At 36.4% G+C, this 13,182-nt stretch overlaps 1 protein-coding gene, 3 long non-coding RNA genes and 1 pseudogene across 6 annotated transcripts; 1 reads left to right on the top strand and 4 right to left on the bottom strand.

Moving 5' to 3' along the window:
- Positions 1-3,119: 3,119 nt before the first annotated feature.
- On the bottom strand, positions 3,120-3,669 carry LOC104761776 (uncharacterized). The gene is made up of 3 exons (XR_002037006.2): positions 3,534-3,669; positions 3,352-3,438; positions 3,120-3,253 (listed from the first exon to the last, which is right to left on the bottom strand). It is a non-coding gene; the product is annotated as an uncharacterized LOC104761776 (long non-coding RNA).
- A 144-nt stretch (positions 3,670-3,813) lies between these two features.
- LOC147946491 (uncharacterized) lies at positions 3,814-4,363 on the bottom strand. Its single transcript, XR_015594885.1, has 3 exons — positions 4,223-4,363; positions 4,023-4,132; positions 3,814-3,943 (listed from the first exon to the last, which is right to left on the bottom strand). It is a non-coding gene; the product is annotated as an uncharacterized LOC147946491 (long non-coding RNA).
- Positions 4,364-4,571: 208 nt separating this feature from the next.
- LOC147946490 (uncharacterized) lies at positions 4,572-5,088 on the bottom strand. Its single transcript, XR_015594884.1, has 3 exons — positions 4,951-5,088; positions 4,743-4,852; positions 4,572-4,670 (listed from the first exon to the last, which is right to left on the bottom strand). It is a non-coding gene; the product is annotated as an uncharacterized LOC147946490 (long non-coding RNA).
- Positions 5,089-7,635: 2,547 nt separating this feature from the next.
- On the top strand, positions 7,636-9,292 carry LOC104761771 (putative aspartic proteinase GIP2 pseudogene; annotated as a pseudogene). The gene has a single exon (XR_015594883.1). The product of XR_015594883.1 is annotated as a putative aspartic proteinase GIP2 pseudogene (transcript).
- A 681-nt stretch (positions 9,293-9,973) lies between these two features.
- Positions 9,974-13,080, bottom strand: LOC104761739 (eukaryotic translation initiation factor 2 subunit gamma). Of its 2 annotated transcripts, none has more exons than XM_010484856.3 (9): positions 12,796-13,080; positions 12,361-12,494; positions 12,179-12,240; positions 11,923-12,035; positions 11,729-11,831; positions 11,267-11,494; positions 10,935-11,153; positions 10,562-10,822; positions 9,974-10,471 (listed from the first exon to the last, which is right to left on the bottom strand). In XM_010484856.3, the coding sequence occupies exons 2-9, from the start codon at positions 12,467-12,469 to the stop codon at positions 10,169-10,171; spliced, it is 1,398 nt and encodes a 465-aa protein (XP_010483158.2). In that variant the 5' UTR covers positions 12,470-12,494; positions 12,796-13,080; the 3' UTR covers positions 9,974-10,168. The 2 variants fall into 2 exon arrangements, with proteins under 2 accessions (XP_010483158.2, XP_087363954.1); XM_087507828.1 differs by having other exon boundaries at positions 12,361-12,651; positions 12,796-12,970.
- Positions 13,081-13,182: the final 102 nt, after the last annotated feature.

Genomic DNA, 13,182 nt, shown 5'->3' with positions numbered 1-13,182 from the left:
TAATAGTGTCTTTGTATATTGATTATTATTATTCTCAAGTTTTCGGTTAGGTTCAGTGATCGTCTCTCTAAAAAGGGTCCCTCGTAGATACTCATACTCCAAAAGCCTTTCGTATTGATCTTTGTGAAAACTTTAATTTATTTTCTATCATTTGTTATATATATATTCATTTGTATATTAAACCTATCTAATAGTATAATTGTATAATCATGGTGGATTTTATCAATTTTGCAACAAGGACATATATATTCTCTCACATGGCTCCTACCCAAAAGCTGCTCCGAGTGTATATTAAATACGATATTATTAAATTAGAAATCTCATCATTCTAAGAGTTGAGACATAGGAAAGATTACTGGTTTAGTTCTGAAATGGTTTTCTAGAACAATTTTATTCCATGATTTAATTAATGATATATATTGATGTAGGAATGTTAGGGTAATGCATGATTGCATGTGACGCGATGATCTATCATAAATTTTTCCTTAACCACTGTTCGGATTCCTCAACTAGAAAGTCAAACTTGTTTCTTACATAGTATATGAAATTAGTATGTATAATGTATGTATATATACATGTATCTACACGTATATACATGTATGTGTCAGAGATTAAGATAATGATCAAACAGTCTAATTTGAGCAAATTGTTGCATTTTTTTTTACCAAGTTGGTAGTTTATAAATTTTCATATTACGAAGTTATATTCACTTTTCTTATCATGTTATTGTATAAATATAAAGACAACATTATATCTGAATTGTTTTGGTTTTGACCTTTGTATCTTGATATTTAACTAAACTTGTTAATAATAATAACAAAATTAAATAAATGGTTTTAATATATCTAAGGCAATATAAGTAATAATTTAACCTTTTTTATAGTTCATAACTTCATATATGGACTGAGAATATATAAACATGTCGATCAATTATAGCCTAAATCATTATAAATATTGATAATATAGTTGGCGAGTGAATATCATAATCTTTGGGAACGTGGCAAAATATTTGATTAAAGGTGCTTAGTTTGACTAATTTTTGATTTAGTGAATTAACTAATACTATTGTCTTAAGCATTACTTAATGAATTTGGTTGTCAACTGTTAGTTAATTAACTAAGCACTTCACCAAGAAAATCAGCCACAGAAATTTATTACAAGGGATTTTAAGAGAAGCAGAAAACACATGAGGCCACATGAAATTCCGGTTTTTTGTAAAAATAAATAAATACAAGAACAACTATATATAGCCTATAGCATATAGTATATACTATTGTATTAATAAATTTGAATGATGAGCCGTTAAGTATGGTTAGTGTTGTAACCGTCCCGTCAAACTTAAGAATATTAAACTGAATGGGTCAGTCAAAGTAGATAGAGTTCATAAATTTTCTAACATGCAAAAATATCACACATTGTTCGTAAATAAATATGTATAGTTCATTAATTCTATATATATGTATATATGGGTACGTTAATCGATCACTACAAGATAAACGGCTTTTAACGACGTTTTATATTGATGATAACGTCGGTTACTAAATGACGCAAAAGTATTGACGTCGGTTTTAACAACGTCCGACGCAAATTATATTGGCTTCCGTTGATCAACTGACGTTCATACGTCAATATAATTGCATCGGTTCTAATGAGTTTTACGACGGTTTTAATTTTTGATGCAAGAGTCAAAAGCTCATACTTTGTATCACTTCTATAACCGACGCACATCCATCTTACTTTTTCTTATTATTTTTGACTTTTTGTTTTATTCGTAAAATAAAATTTAAACTACCCAAAATTCTGAAAAGATCACTAATATATAATTTAAAAAAATCAATTAATCAAATAAAATATGTTTTACAACGAATAGAACTGAAAATTTTAAAACTAATGTAAAAAGTCAACATATGAGTTACATCACTAATAATCTCCATTGGAGAGCTGCAACTTTGTGTTTGTTCAAACTTTTTCACCTGCAACAAGAAAATGAGTATTATGGGAGGTTTAAAAATCAACATAGACATTCAAAAATATTCGTGAATGAAAGAAGGGAGAGAGACAATAAAGACATAATACTTATAAAACATATTCGTTCTGATGGATTTCATCCCACCTCCAACACCTCAAACATATTCGTTCTCATCGATGTAGTATAACACCAGTTCATACTACTATAGAAGTTTAATTTTTTAAATCTTTTTCCATGATGGGAACACAACACAAAGCTCAGGAACACAACACAAAGCTCTAACTTTCTAGATGAAATATCGAATTGCTTACAAGTTAAAGAAGACTCCAGAGAAAGAAAAAAGAAACGCACATTCATTGTATTGATCGTCAAGTCTAGTGAATCATTTTTTCTTTTCTTTATCTCACTCGACAAGTAATCAACCATTTAATTATACGATACAAATCAACAGTATTATAACTTTAAAAGTCCTTTTGGTGCTCGGCGGTGGCCCACAAAAGTCAGAATGGGTCGAATAATATAGGCTACAAATAAACAGGTCAATATTTAGGCCCATTTATGAGTAAATGACATTAAAGTGATAATCCAATTTTGTTTTTGTACCCATAAATGTATTATTGGACCAGTTAAGGGCAAGCCGTCTACATTTTAATCGGTTATATGATGTGCTGTTAGATGGTACTTATAAATTTAAAATACTAATAATGTAATTTGGTCCCTACGGTTCCGAAATAAAAGGATAGTGTTCTTTTAAAATTTTTTCTTTTTCTGTTTCAGTACAAGTAATATAACGAACAAGATTCTTTTGGTTGGGTGAGGGATAAATAAACTTAGGAACAGAACAAAATAGAGAAAAGCAGAGAGGATTTTTTAGATAACTTACAGAAAAGATATGACCATTGTTGATGCCGTTGTTGTTATTGTTGTTGTTGTTGTTGTTGTTAGGACATCCCTAATGATGAGAAGAAAGTGAGAAATATATCTCCATCTACAAAAGCAACAACAAGGAAACCATAAAATCCTCAGTCTCAATTATGGATTGAAAATTTGAAAGCGGTTAACACAACATGCTCTTCTGCATTTGCTGTATTTCCCACCTGGAATCAAAATCATCAATGGTATCAAGAAAAATTCGGTCAAGAGTCGAACTGAAAGGTCACAACAAATATTAACAATTCAGAGAATAAAATGTTTTGGTGTGGCAGCAATAGTTTTTGCTGCTCATAAGTCATAACCCTTATAGGGCTCTTTGGTTCAGTAAGGTGAGGCTCCCCAATCATTGTACTGCGTGCGTGTGATGAAAACATAAGCATATCAGATAGCATGAAATCAAGTTTTATGCATACATACAACTTTTGTGGGGGTGAGAAGAAACTCTATACCTGCTTTAGACACTTCCGTTGAAGCTATTGAAGATGTCTCTGCATGCTGCTGGTTAGCCCTTGCCATTGTTTTTGAAAATGTAATTCCTGCAACAGTAAGAAAATGACATTCTTGTAGATTCATAAAGCTATGAGTATGTTCTAAAGTGATGATATATAACCTCTGATGGATGGTATCTAACCTTAAATGCTTGCAGATATGTTGTGCATCAAATAATACAACGCATTGGCAGACTAGCTATGTTTCTTCTAGCAGTTTGCTCTGCTGCTTCCTTAAGGTTCATCGACTTATCCCTCCCTGAGAAAAATGCAGTGGTGGTTTGAGGAAAAAATATTCTCCTTGTTTTCTATCTGCTCAGACGTCGCATCCCCTATTGAATGAACAAGAAGAAAGAGCATTAAAATGGCCTCTCATAATCTCACGTAACTACAATCCCATCTCACAAAGAAAGATATATAGAACCTGGCATCTGCAGTTTTGTTGCTGACCTCTGCATCTTGGAAATTGTTGCGAGACATCAGTAGGACTGACTCGTTCTTTCCAGAGGCTGGCGTTGTGAAGAAAGAGTTTTAGCTAATTGGTTATAATATCCTGCAATAATCAAAATGATATTAAAATTTGACCTTACACAATAGTGATGATGAACCAGTATTAATGACTGAAACAAAACCTTGACCGGTTTCTCTTCTTCTTCTTCTTCTTCGTCTTCTTCGTTGAAGTTGCATAGATGGTCGTCTCTGTATGCTGGGTAGCCCTTGCCATTGTTTGAAGATGAAATTCCTGCAACAGCAAAAAAAAAAAAAAAAACACAATGAGTTCCTAAGTAAGTGGTTGATGATAATCTTTGAAATTGCAGCAGATGTGGTGTACTTGTTTGTGATGCAGGCAGGCAAAGCTGGAGCTCCCAAAATGAAATCTCCATCAAAATTTAACACAACGTATTGGTTGAGGGATAAATAATAAACTTAGAAACAGAACAAATTCAAATAACGAAAAGCAGAGAGGGTTTTGAGTGATAACTTACAGATCATCAAGAAGAGGATTTTGACCATCGTTTTCTCAAGTACAAATAATAAACCTTACTAGATGCATTAACAAGAACATGATTTGACCATATATAGTTGAGTTTAAAAGGCATCATCATCTGTAATATATATCACTGTAATAATGAGAAGCATCAACAAGAAAACCATAAAACATATCAGTCTCCACTTATGGATGAGGAACTGAAGCACACTTACTGAGTGATTGTGTTGATGATTGAAACAAAACATTGAGCGGTCTGATCCTTCTTCATCCTTCAAACCATCTCCCTGATCTGCGCATATACATATAGATTTAGAAGAACCATATTAAGTTTCAAGTCTGACTGAATTAAACAACAACAAACCTATATGAAAACCATAAAAAAATCCTAAGCAAAGCCCCAGAGTCTGAATAAGTGTTGATATAGTCCTGTCCACAATCCTAGGACAGCGTCCAATAGGCTGGCTTCATTGACTATTAGAAAACAGAGAATGAAAAAGATTATTATTGGTTGAGTAAACTTGAAACAGAACAAAATAAAGAATGGCAGAAAGGATTTTGAGATTACTTACAGAGCAAGAAGAGGTTTTTGTTGCATCGGATGAAAGAATTTTCTTCTGACTCATTTATGAATGGCGAATGATCATTCGAAGTGGACAAGGAAGACTTCATTCTGTTACACTGTAAGCACGCCGCCCAAGTTTTTGTTTTTGTTATGAAACTTCACTCATTCTTCAAAGCATCTCTCCGGGATCTGCACATAAAGAATTAGAAGAGGAACCATCGTAACGTTAATGTGTAATTCTACAGAAAGAGCCAAAGTGAAAAAAAACCCTAGAATTTTTAAACATTTACTTGGTCGATCAAATCAGACGAATCGCCATGGAAATTAAAACCAACAACGTCGTCCTCTGATCCTCAGTTGCGCCATATATCCTGCTAATTCATAACCGATTCTGAGAGTTACAAGACAAGAGAAGATACGGTGATCGTATGTTTTATCAATGAAAAATCTAAAAGGAAACTTTTTACCTTACATGATGGTGAAGAGGGAGGATTTTATCATTGCTGTCGTTGTTTAGTTGTTTGGGTCATCATAAACCCTAATTTTGTTCTGAATTCTTCATTATTCAAAAGTCATCAACGAGAGAGAGAGAGAAAGAGAGAATGAGTTAATACGCAATTAGAACGCTCTCTCTAAAACTTATTTCTCATTGCTTTTTTCTATTTGGTGAAGAGAAGACTGACGAGTCTGTATTGATTTCTCAAGGACATGCTGAGACTATTTATAAACACAGGTGTTTAGGTTAGTCCCTAGAAAAAGGAAATTACTTTTTGTATTTTTTTTTTGTATTAAAAAATAAAAAATCGTATACGTTATAAAACAAAAAAAAAAGGAAATATATTAGGTTTTGTTTCGAATCTTTAAACAACAACATCGACGGTTAGTGTCAGTGATGATGTCATCTGTCTGGGAGGAGTCAACGCCAGAAACCTCTTTCTGACCAGAGGGTTTTAATTTGATTTGGCACTTGAGAAAACCTTGTTAACTAAAAATATTTATGTTAATTAATTCTTAATTACGCAAACAATTCTTAAAAGTTTAGTGTCAAAACTCAAAAGTATCATCAAGTAAAGTGTTAATAACGCAACAGAAACAAGGAAAACTAGTAACAAATCACTAATCAGGTACTATTGGAAGATGATTCTTTCACAAAGAGATATATTATCTTTTGAGGGGTCAAATAAACTTTCCAGCAACAGAAGAACCTCTCAGGAAGTGAATCGACCATCACGAGTAAGAGTTGGGTCCATTGTTGTCCCAACTCCTATTACACCTCCAGGAACTGCAAAGCTCACCCTGCTCCGCTTAGAGTGAATTAAATTATACGAGAGTAAAATGGATTGCATTTTGAGTCTTTGGTAAAAATACCAGGTCGAATTGACGCCCGTAATGATGTCATAATTGCAAAAGTTGTCAAGAAGAATAACCCATTTGATATCTAGTATCTGTCTGATATGAGACGCTTATCTTGAAAACGTTTATCTTGAAAACGTTTAGATAATAATTACGAAATATATATAACCAAACGGATGTTGATTTGTTTGACTTTTTAGATACAAAGACAATAAAATTTTAATACTACTACTTGATAGCCTATTAGATATGTGATTGCGTACGATATTACGCTAGTAACGAATTTTTATTCTTTAGCAAATCTATCCATTCACTGACGTGACCCCAAAATCAGTGTTCCGATTAATGTGTTCGTCGGTTTTAATCATATAATAATAATACTAATCTTCTTCTTTTTTTTTTTTTTTTGTAAACGTACTGTTATTATAAGAAAGAATGTCCAACTATATAATATGTTCTTTGACTTGAAAAAGGTCGGGACAAAAGTATAGTAGTACTTTATATTAATTAATGGTTGGTTTGTTCGTAATCTGACACTCTATATGAATAAGCATTAGCTTGATTCGACATGCATATGAGATACTTAAAAACATAAAAAGAATATTTGGGTAAACAATTACATGTCTTATAAACTGGATAACTAATGTGAAATGACTTTGATGTATTGCTATGCATGACTTGAATACAATAGCAACACAAAGACTGTGTAATGACCTTCTTATCTTATGATCCAAGAAGAGAGTGGTAACACAGAATTCAAAACCGTGGAATTTTCGATATCGATAAGAGTTGATCGAAAGGATTATTTTTTGTTTTTTAATGGAAAATGATCGTTAAATTAGATAGTAAATTAGTAATCTGTGGACTTGTCGGGAGTAGTAATCTATAACAGTACATAATAATTGAATACTATAGAATAACAAAAATATACTCATTCAATAATCGAGGAGGAGACTGACAAATTTATTAGTTGTGAAAACGAAAGCAAATCCAGAAAGAAAGGAGGAAAAGTCAAGAAAGGCATCCCCCGACGAGTCCACGACCCACCTGGCACTTATTTCATCACCAACCTTTTTTTGCTTCTCCTCTCTCTCTGTTTAGTACCAAAGATCGATACCAAAACAGTAGTAGTGAAGAAAAAAAAAATTAACGAAACTAAAACACTGTAGTAAAATTAAATTCACTTAAAACAGAGTAAAACAAAGACTACTATTACCAAAAACGTTAAGACACAAACATTAAACAGAATTCTTTTGTCTACTAAATAAATAACCCTATTAGTAAAACTATAGATTTGATTTGTGTCATTTTCAGATAATTAGAAGCAATATCACGAAATCGTATTTGCCTTGAGCATATTGAAAGTCAAAATAAACGTACAACATTTATTTATTTTTTATTCAAATTAGCCGACACACAAACCAACAAAAAAGAAAACCTTGCCGCGCCTATAAATACACGGACACACCAATTCTCTTCTTTATCTCTCAATCGTATATCACCTTCACCTCTTAACAATGGCGTCCATCTTCTCCGTCCTCCTTCTCTTCGTCTTTTCACTCTCGTCATCATCATCATCTGCTCAAACATCATCATTCCGACCCAAAGCTCTCATTCTCCCAGTGACAAAAGACCAATCTACCCTCCAATACACAACCGTCATCAACCAACGCACACCTCTCGTCCCCGCTTCCCTCGTCTTCGACCTCGGCGGTCGAGATCTCTGGGTCGACTGTGACAAAGGCTACGTCTCCACCAGTTACCGCTCCCCTCGCTGCCACTCCGCCGTCTGCTCACGCGCAGGCTCCACCAGCTGCGGCACATGCTTCTCCCCTCCCAGACCTGGCTGTAGTAACAACACTTGCGGCGCTATTCCTGATAACACCGTCACCGGAACCGCTACTTCCGGCGAACTTGCTCTAGACGCCGTCTCGATCCAATCCACTGACGGATCCAATCCGGGTCGGGTTGTTAAAATCCCCAATCTAATCTTCGTTTGTGGTTCAACCTTTCTTCTTGAAGGACTCGCTAAAGGAGCCGTTGGTATGGCGGGAATGGGACGTCACAACATCGGCTTACCCTCGCAATTCGCCGCCGCGTTTAGCTTCAACCGCAAGTTCGCCGTTTGTCTTACTTCCGGTAAAGGCGTCGCCTTCTTCGGCAACGGACCTTACGTTTTCCTTCCCGGAATCGAGATCTCAGGCCTCCAAACGACGCCGCTTCTCATCAATCCGGTGAGCACCGCTTCTGCGTTTTCGCAAGGTGAGAAATCCTCAGAGTATTTCATCGGCGTGACGGCGATTAAGATCGTCGATAAAACAGTTCCGATCAGTCCGAGGCTTTTGAAGATTAACAGTACCGGATTCGGAGGAACCAAAATCAGCTCCGTGGATCCTTACACGGTGATGGAGTCATCCATCTATAAAGCCTTTACGTCGGAGTTCGTTAGACAAGCAGCGGCGAGGAACATCACCAGAGTAGCGTCCGTGAAACCGTTCGGCGCGTGTTTCAGCACTAAGAACGTCGGCGTCACGCGCTTGGGGTACGCCGTGCCGGAGATCCAGCTAGTGCTTCACAGCAACGACGTCGTGTGGAGGATCTTCGGAGCCAACTCGATGGTGAGTGTCAGAGATGACGTCATCTGTTTGGGCTTCGTTGACGGAGGAGTCAACGCCAGAACCTCTGTGGTGATCGGAGGATTCCAGTTGGAGGATAACTTGGTTGAATTTGATTTGGCGAGCAACAGATTTGGGTTTAGTTCTACCTTATTGGGCCGTCGCACTAACTGCGCCAACTTCAATTTCACTTCCAGTGTTTAGTTTTTTTTTTTTTTTTTTTTTTTTTTTATCAATTTCCTTAAAAATAAATGTGTTTGTTTCGGTGCCTATGTTTGATGTTATTGTCAACAAGGAGCCAATATAATAATTTACTGTCATTTTTTATCACTTGATCTGGAATAAATAATGATGTAACGAGGATTGTTCTCCTTGTCTTCACTGCGGTTTTGTTGTTGACCTCTGCGTCCTTGGGACTGTCATGAGACGGGCTTATTAGAGACGCATTATTATTTTCGTGAAAACGATGTCGTTTGGATGATTCGTGGTAACGACGTCGTTTCAGTTTTGTAAGTCAACAATAGAAGCCTCTGTGATGGTGAGACGGTTTCAGATTCTCAGCAATGTTTAAATTTATGGGCCACCGCATTGATCATCACCGTCCTGATCCTCCCTCGCACTTCTCTTCCTCTCTCTCTCTTATTCCATCCACCAATTTATCATATCTTCACACGCTGCATTAAGATTCAACGCCTCTTCCTTTCTATGTTCTTTGCTCATTCCCGATATGAGTACCGTGTGATCAATGCATTGTAACAGTACGAATCCCTTGTACATCCTTTAGTTGTTTCGTAAGTATTTATTTTTAATTGAATGTGCAGCAGTAACCCACACCATACACAATGGTAGCTAAAAACACTCAACACTCCTTCTGTCGCTCACGATGCTAACAAACAAATCTCTTTAGACACTAGAGAGTAATATTTGTTTAGTGATTCGTATCTATTAGCTCCTGATATATCCTTACGAAGTTGATACCTTTTTTTTCTGGATTAGGTATAGGTTTTGAGATTTTGCGTGTTGTTAACAAAAATAAATTTTCAAAGAAAAGAGACAACAAAATTTAGTAATATCTATCAAAATAACAGAAACAAGAGAAACTAAAATCAGGTACTGTTGGAAGATGATTCAATCCGCAAAGAGGTTCCCTCCAAAACCCCCCACACGAAAAAAAGAGTTTTATTATCTTCTGAGGGGTCAAATAAATTTTTTTCCAGCAAACAGAAAAACACTAAGAAAACAAAAATAGCACAGAGCTTAGAAAGGTGAAGGAGGAACTTCAATGGTGGTTCCAGCTTGAATCTGACCCCACCCAATCAAACGCCAATGCTTTTCCACACGTCGGCTTAGAGCCACTTTCTCTCCTTTGCTGGTACAAACCGGTGCGGTCAGTTGCAGTTTAGCCAGATCATTTTTAACTCCAACAACTTTGGCTCCGGTAGACATAGAGCCAATGTTGAGCATCAGAATCTCTCCTTTTGTTAGCTTTGACACTTTCCCTTGTTTCTCTGATCCCTTTGTTCTCACTCCCAACAAACGCCGTAGAAGAAAGAAGTTCACCTAACGATTTTACATAAACCACGAATCAACTACCAACTGACAAAAAAACCTTTTAGTGTATAAACGAACATCAGTTGCTGTTTATAATACCTCGAGTTCAACAAAGACATCAGGAAGTGAACCGATTTCACCAAGGACTTGACCAACTAATCGATCAGCACGAGTAAGTGTTGGGTCCATTGTTGTTCCAACTCCTATTAGCCCTCCGGGAACTGCATACTGAAGCTCATTCTGTTCCGCGTAGAGTGATATTATACGAGAGTAAATTGGAGTGCATTTTGAGTTGCCACGCTCGTCTTTACTAACAATACCAGGTCGTATTTCGATTAATTGGTTGACTTTCAAAACACCCTACAATATAGATGTAGTTAGAGACACTGATCACACTGGATAAATTACACACCATATAAAGCTTGATATACTTAGAAGCACAGCAAGGGAGAGAGAGAGAAAGAATAGATACCCGGAGGATACTTCCACCAGCAACTCCACCTTTAATCTCGTCAACCTCATAACCAGGCTTGTTGACATCAAATGATCGAATCACTATCATATTTGGCGGTGACACAAAATTCCTTTCAGGGATAGGGATCTTCTTGACAATGTACTCGCACACAACATCAATGTTGTATTTCAGTTGTGCTGAGACGGGGACGATAGGAGCACCATCAGCAACAGTGTTCTGTGACATGACGTGTAGAAAATTTGGGAACCAAGTTAACCCCTGCCCTTAGCTTAACCAACTGATGAAATGATGATGCAACAACAAACACTACAGAGATAAGAAAATCGAACCATTATGAATTTCTGGATTGCCTCGTGCTGATTAATGGCAACGTTCTCTTGAATAAGATCAATCTTGTTCTGAAGGATAATGATATGCTTAAGTTGCATAATCTCAACGGCAGCAAGATGTTCAGACGTTTGTGGTTGCGGACAGGTCTCATTTGCAGCGATTAAGAGTAGTGCACCATCCATGATGGCTGCTCCATTGAGCATGGTTGCCATGAGAATATCGTGTCCCTGACGAATAGAACAATGAATACATTCAACAAGAATGAATTAGAGAAAAGAAAAGCAATGAATGAAAGTATCAATGAATACTTCTCCATAAACCCTCACTCTTAAACCCTCCACCCAACTGAATGAGAGACCCAAAAGCATGCAGGAGGGGTGGAACAACATCAATAATACACACAGCCCATTGACACCGGAAATGCTTATACTATCAATTGAAAATAGTACTGATCATCATACCGGGCAATCCACGAAAGACACATGCCTCAACAGTTTCATCTTGGAGTTCTCAAATCCGGGGACATCACAATTTGGGGTGTCTTCCTTTCCACTTCCGTAGGCCCTAAAACAACAGAAAATTGTTAGACTCCGAGAGAAAGCTCATAGTAGAAGAAGAAGAAGATAGAACAAAACTGTTGCAAGGAAGGACTCACTTGTAGCACATTGGTCTAGGGCATTTCTCATCCTCACATTTGTAGATCTTGGCATTTGCATATCCAAGCTTAATGGTAATGTTACGCTCCAATTCATTCTTAAAACGAACAGTCTGCACAAGAGAAGGAAATCACACAGATGATGTTTGTCAGTCCAATGGATGAGCCTCTGGTGACTAAAATATATAGCATAGATTCAAATTAATACTTGTGCTTTTTGAACTGTGAAAAGGGGGAAAGCATAGTTATTATATACCTGTACACCAGAAATAGCTTTCACAACAGTGGACTTTCCATGAGCGACATGCCCAATGGTCCCTGATATATAACACTATCATCTTTAGCTTTTATGCATGGTTAGTAAGTACATCTGACATCAACTAATGTAAAAGACCAAGGAGCACGAGTGGAATGTCAAACGAAACTCAACAAAATTACCTATATTTATAGTAGCCTGGCGAGAAATGACTTCAGGAGACAAAGGATGAAGCGTAGTTACATCCAATTTTTTAAGATCTTGCTCAGCCAAACCCTTGTTCCTAGACATTATTGAAAGATTGAAGGTTCTTCTCCTGCTTCCAAACCGGGAATCAATCAGAGTCGCTCAATTTAAAGAAACTACTTGATATCACAAAACCGTTTCGCAGGGTTTCTACATCAACGAGATTAGGGTTTCTACACCAGCCTCACCAATTCGAAACCAAAATTTCATACCCAGGGTTCAGTTACCTAAGTTCGATACAAAATCTATTACGATTAGATCCCAGAACTAATCTAAGTGAAGTTTCAACGATAGAAATGGGAACAAATTAGGTTTATCAAATCTTAACTTCATTTCTCCTAAGACGATGTAATTTGAGATCGAAAACGAACCTGAGTTATGCGAACGATCAACGACCGGGAGAAATCGAAGAAGGAGATAACAGAGTGAGAAAGCGGCGCTGCTTGAAGATGAAGATGAAGATGAAGAAGGAGAAGAGAAGAATATGGTGCGTAAGGTTTTTTTTATCCAAGTCTCTCGAAAGGGTTTGGTTTTTCTCGTAACCCTTTTTTTTATTCTTTTTTCTTACAAATATAAATATTTCTGAAAATGCCCCCACTATGAAATTATATTACTAATTAATTAATAAAATTTGCAATTCTTTTAACTTTAGGAGCATTTTGATTTGCATATGAATTTGTAACTTCAGACCCTATAAACTTTAACTGTTCTTTTGTATTTACTGCTACGAGTATGGTATACTTTTCTAATAGAATGAC

The sequence above is a fragment of the Camelina sativa genome, chromosome 3 (assembly GCF_030686135.1).
Source record: "Camelina sativa cultivar CO46 ecotype springtype chromosome 3, ASM3068613v1".
NCBI classification, from domain to species: Eukaryota; Viridiplantae; Streptophyta; class Magnoliopsida; order Brassicales; family Brassicaceae; genus Camelina; species Camelina sativa.
Note: the sequence above shows the minus strand (reverse complement) of the source record. Positions and strands in the feature narration are given on the sequence as shown.

Excerpts from the sequence above, each read along its gene's own strand:
- LOC104761739 (XM_010484856.3), bottom strand. The coding sequence starts at position 12,469 with ATGTCTAGGAACAAGGGTTTGGCTGAGCAAGATCTTAAAAAATTGGAT. Across the intron at positions 11,832-11,922 it reads CCTAGACCAATGTGCTACAA|GGCCTACGGAAGTGGAAAGG; the intron begins GTGAGTCCTTCC and ends CTGTTGTTTTAG. Across the intron at positions 11,495-11,728 it reads TGTCTTTCGTGGATTGCCCG|GGACACGATATTCTCATGGC; the intron begins GTATGATGATCA and ends TCTATTCGTCAG.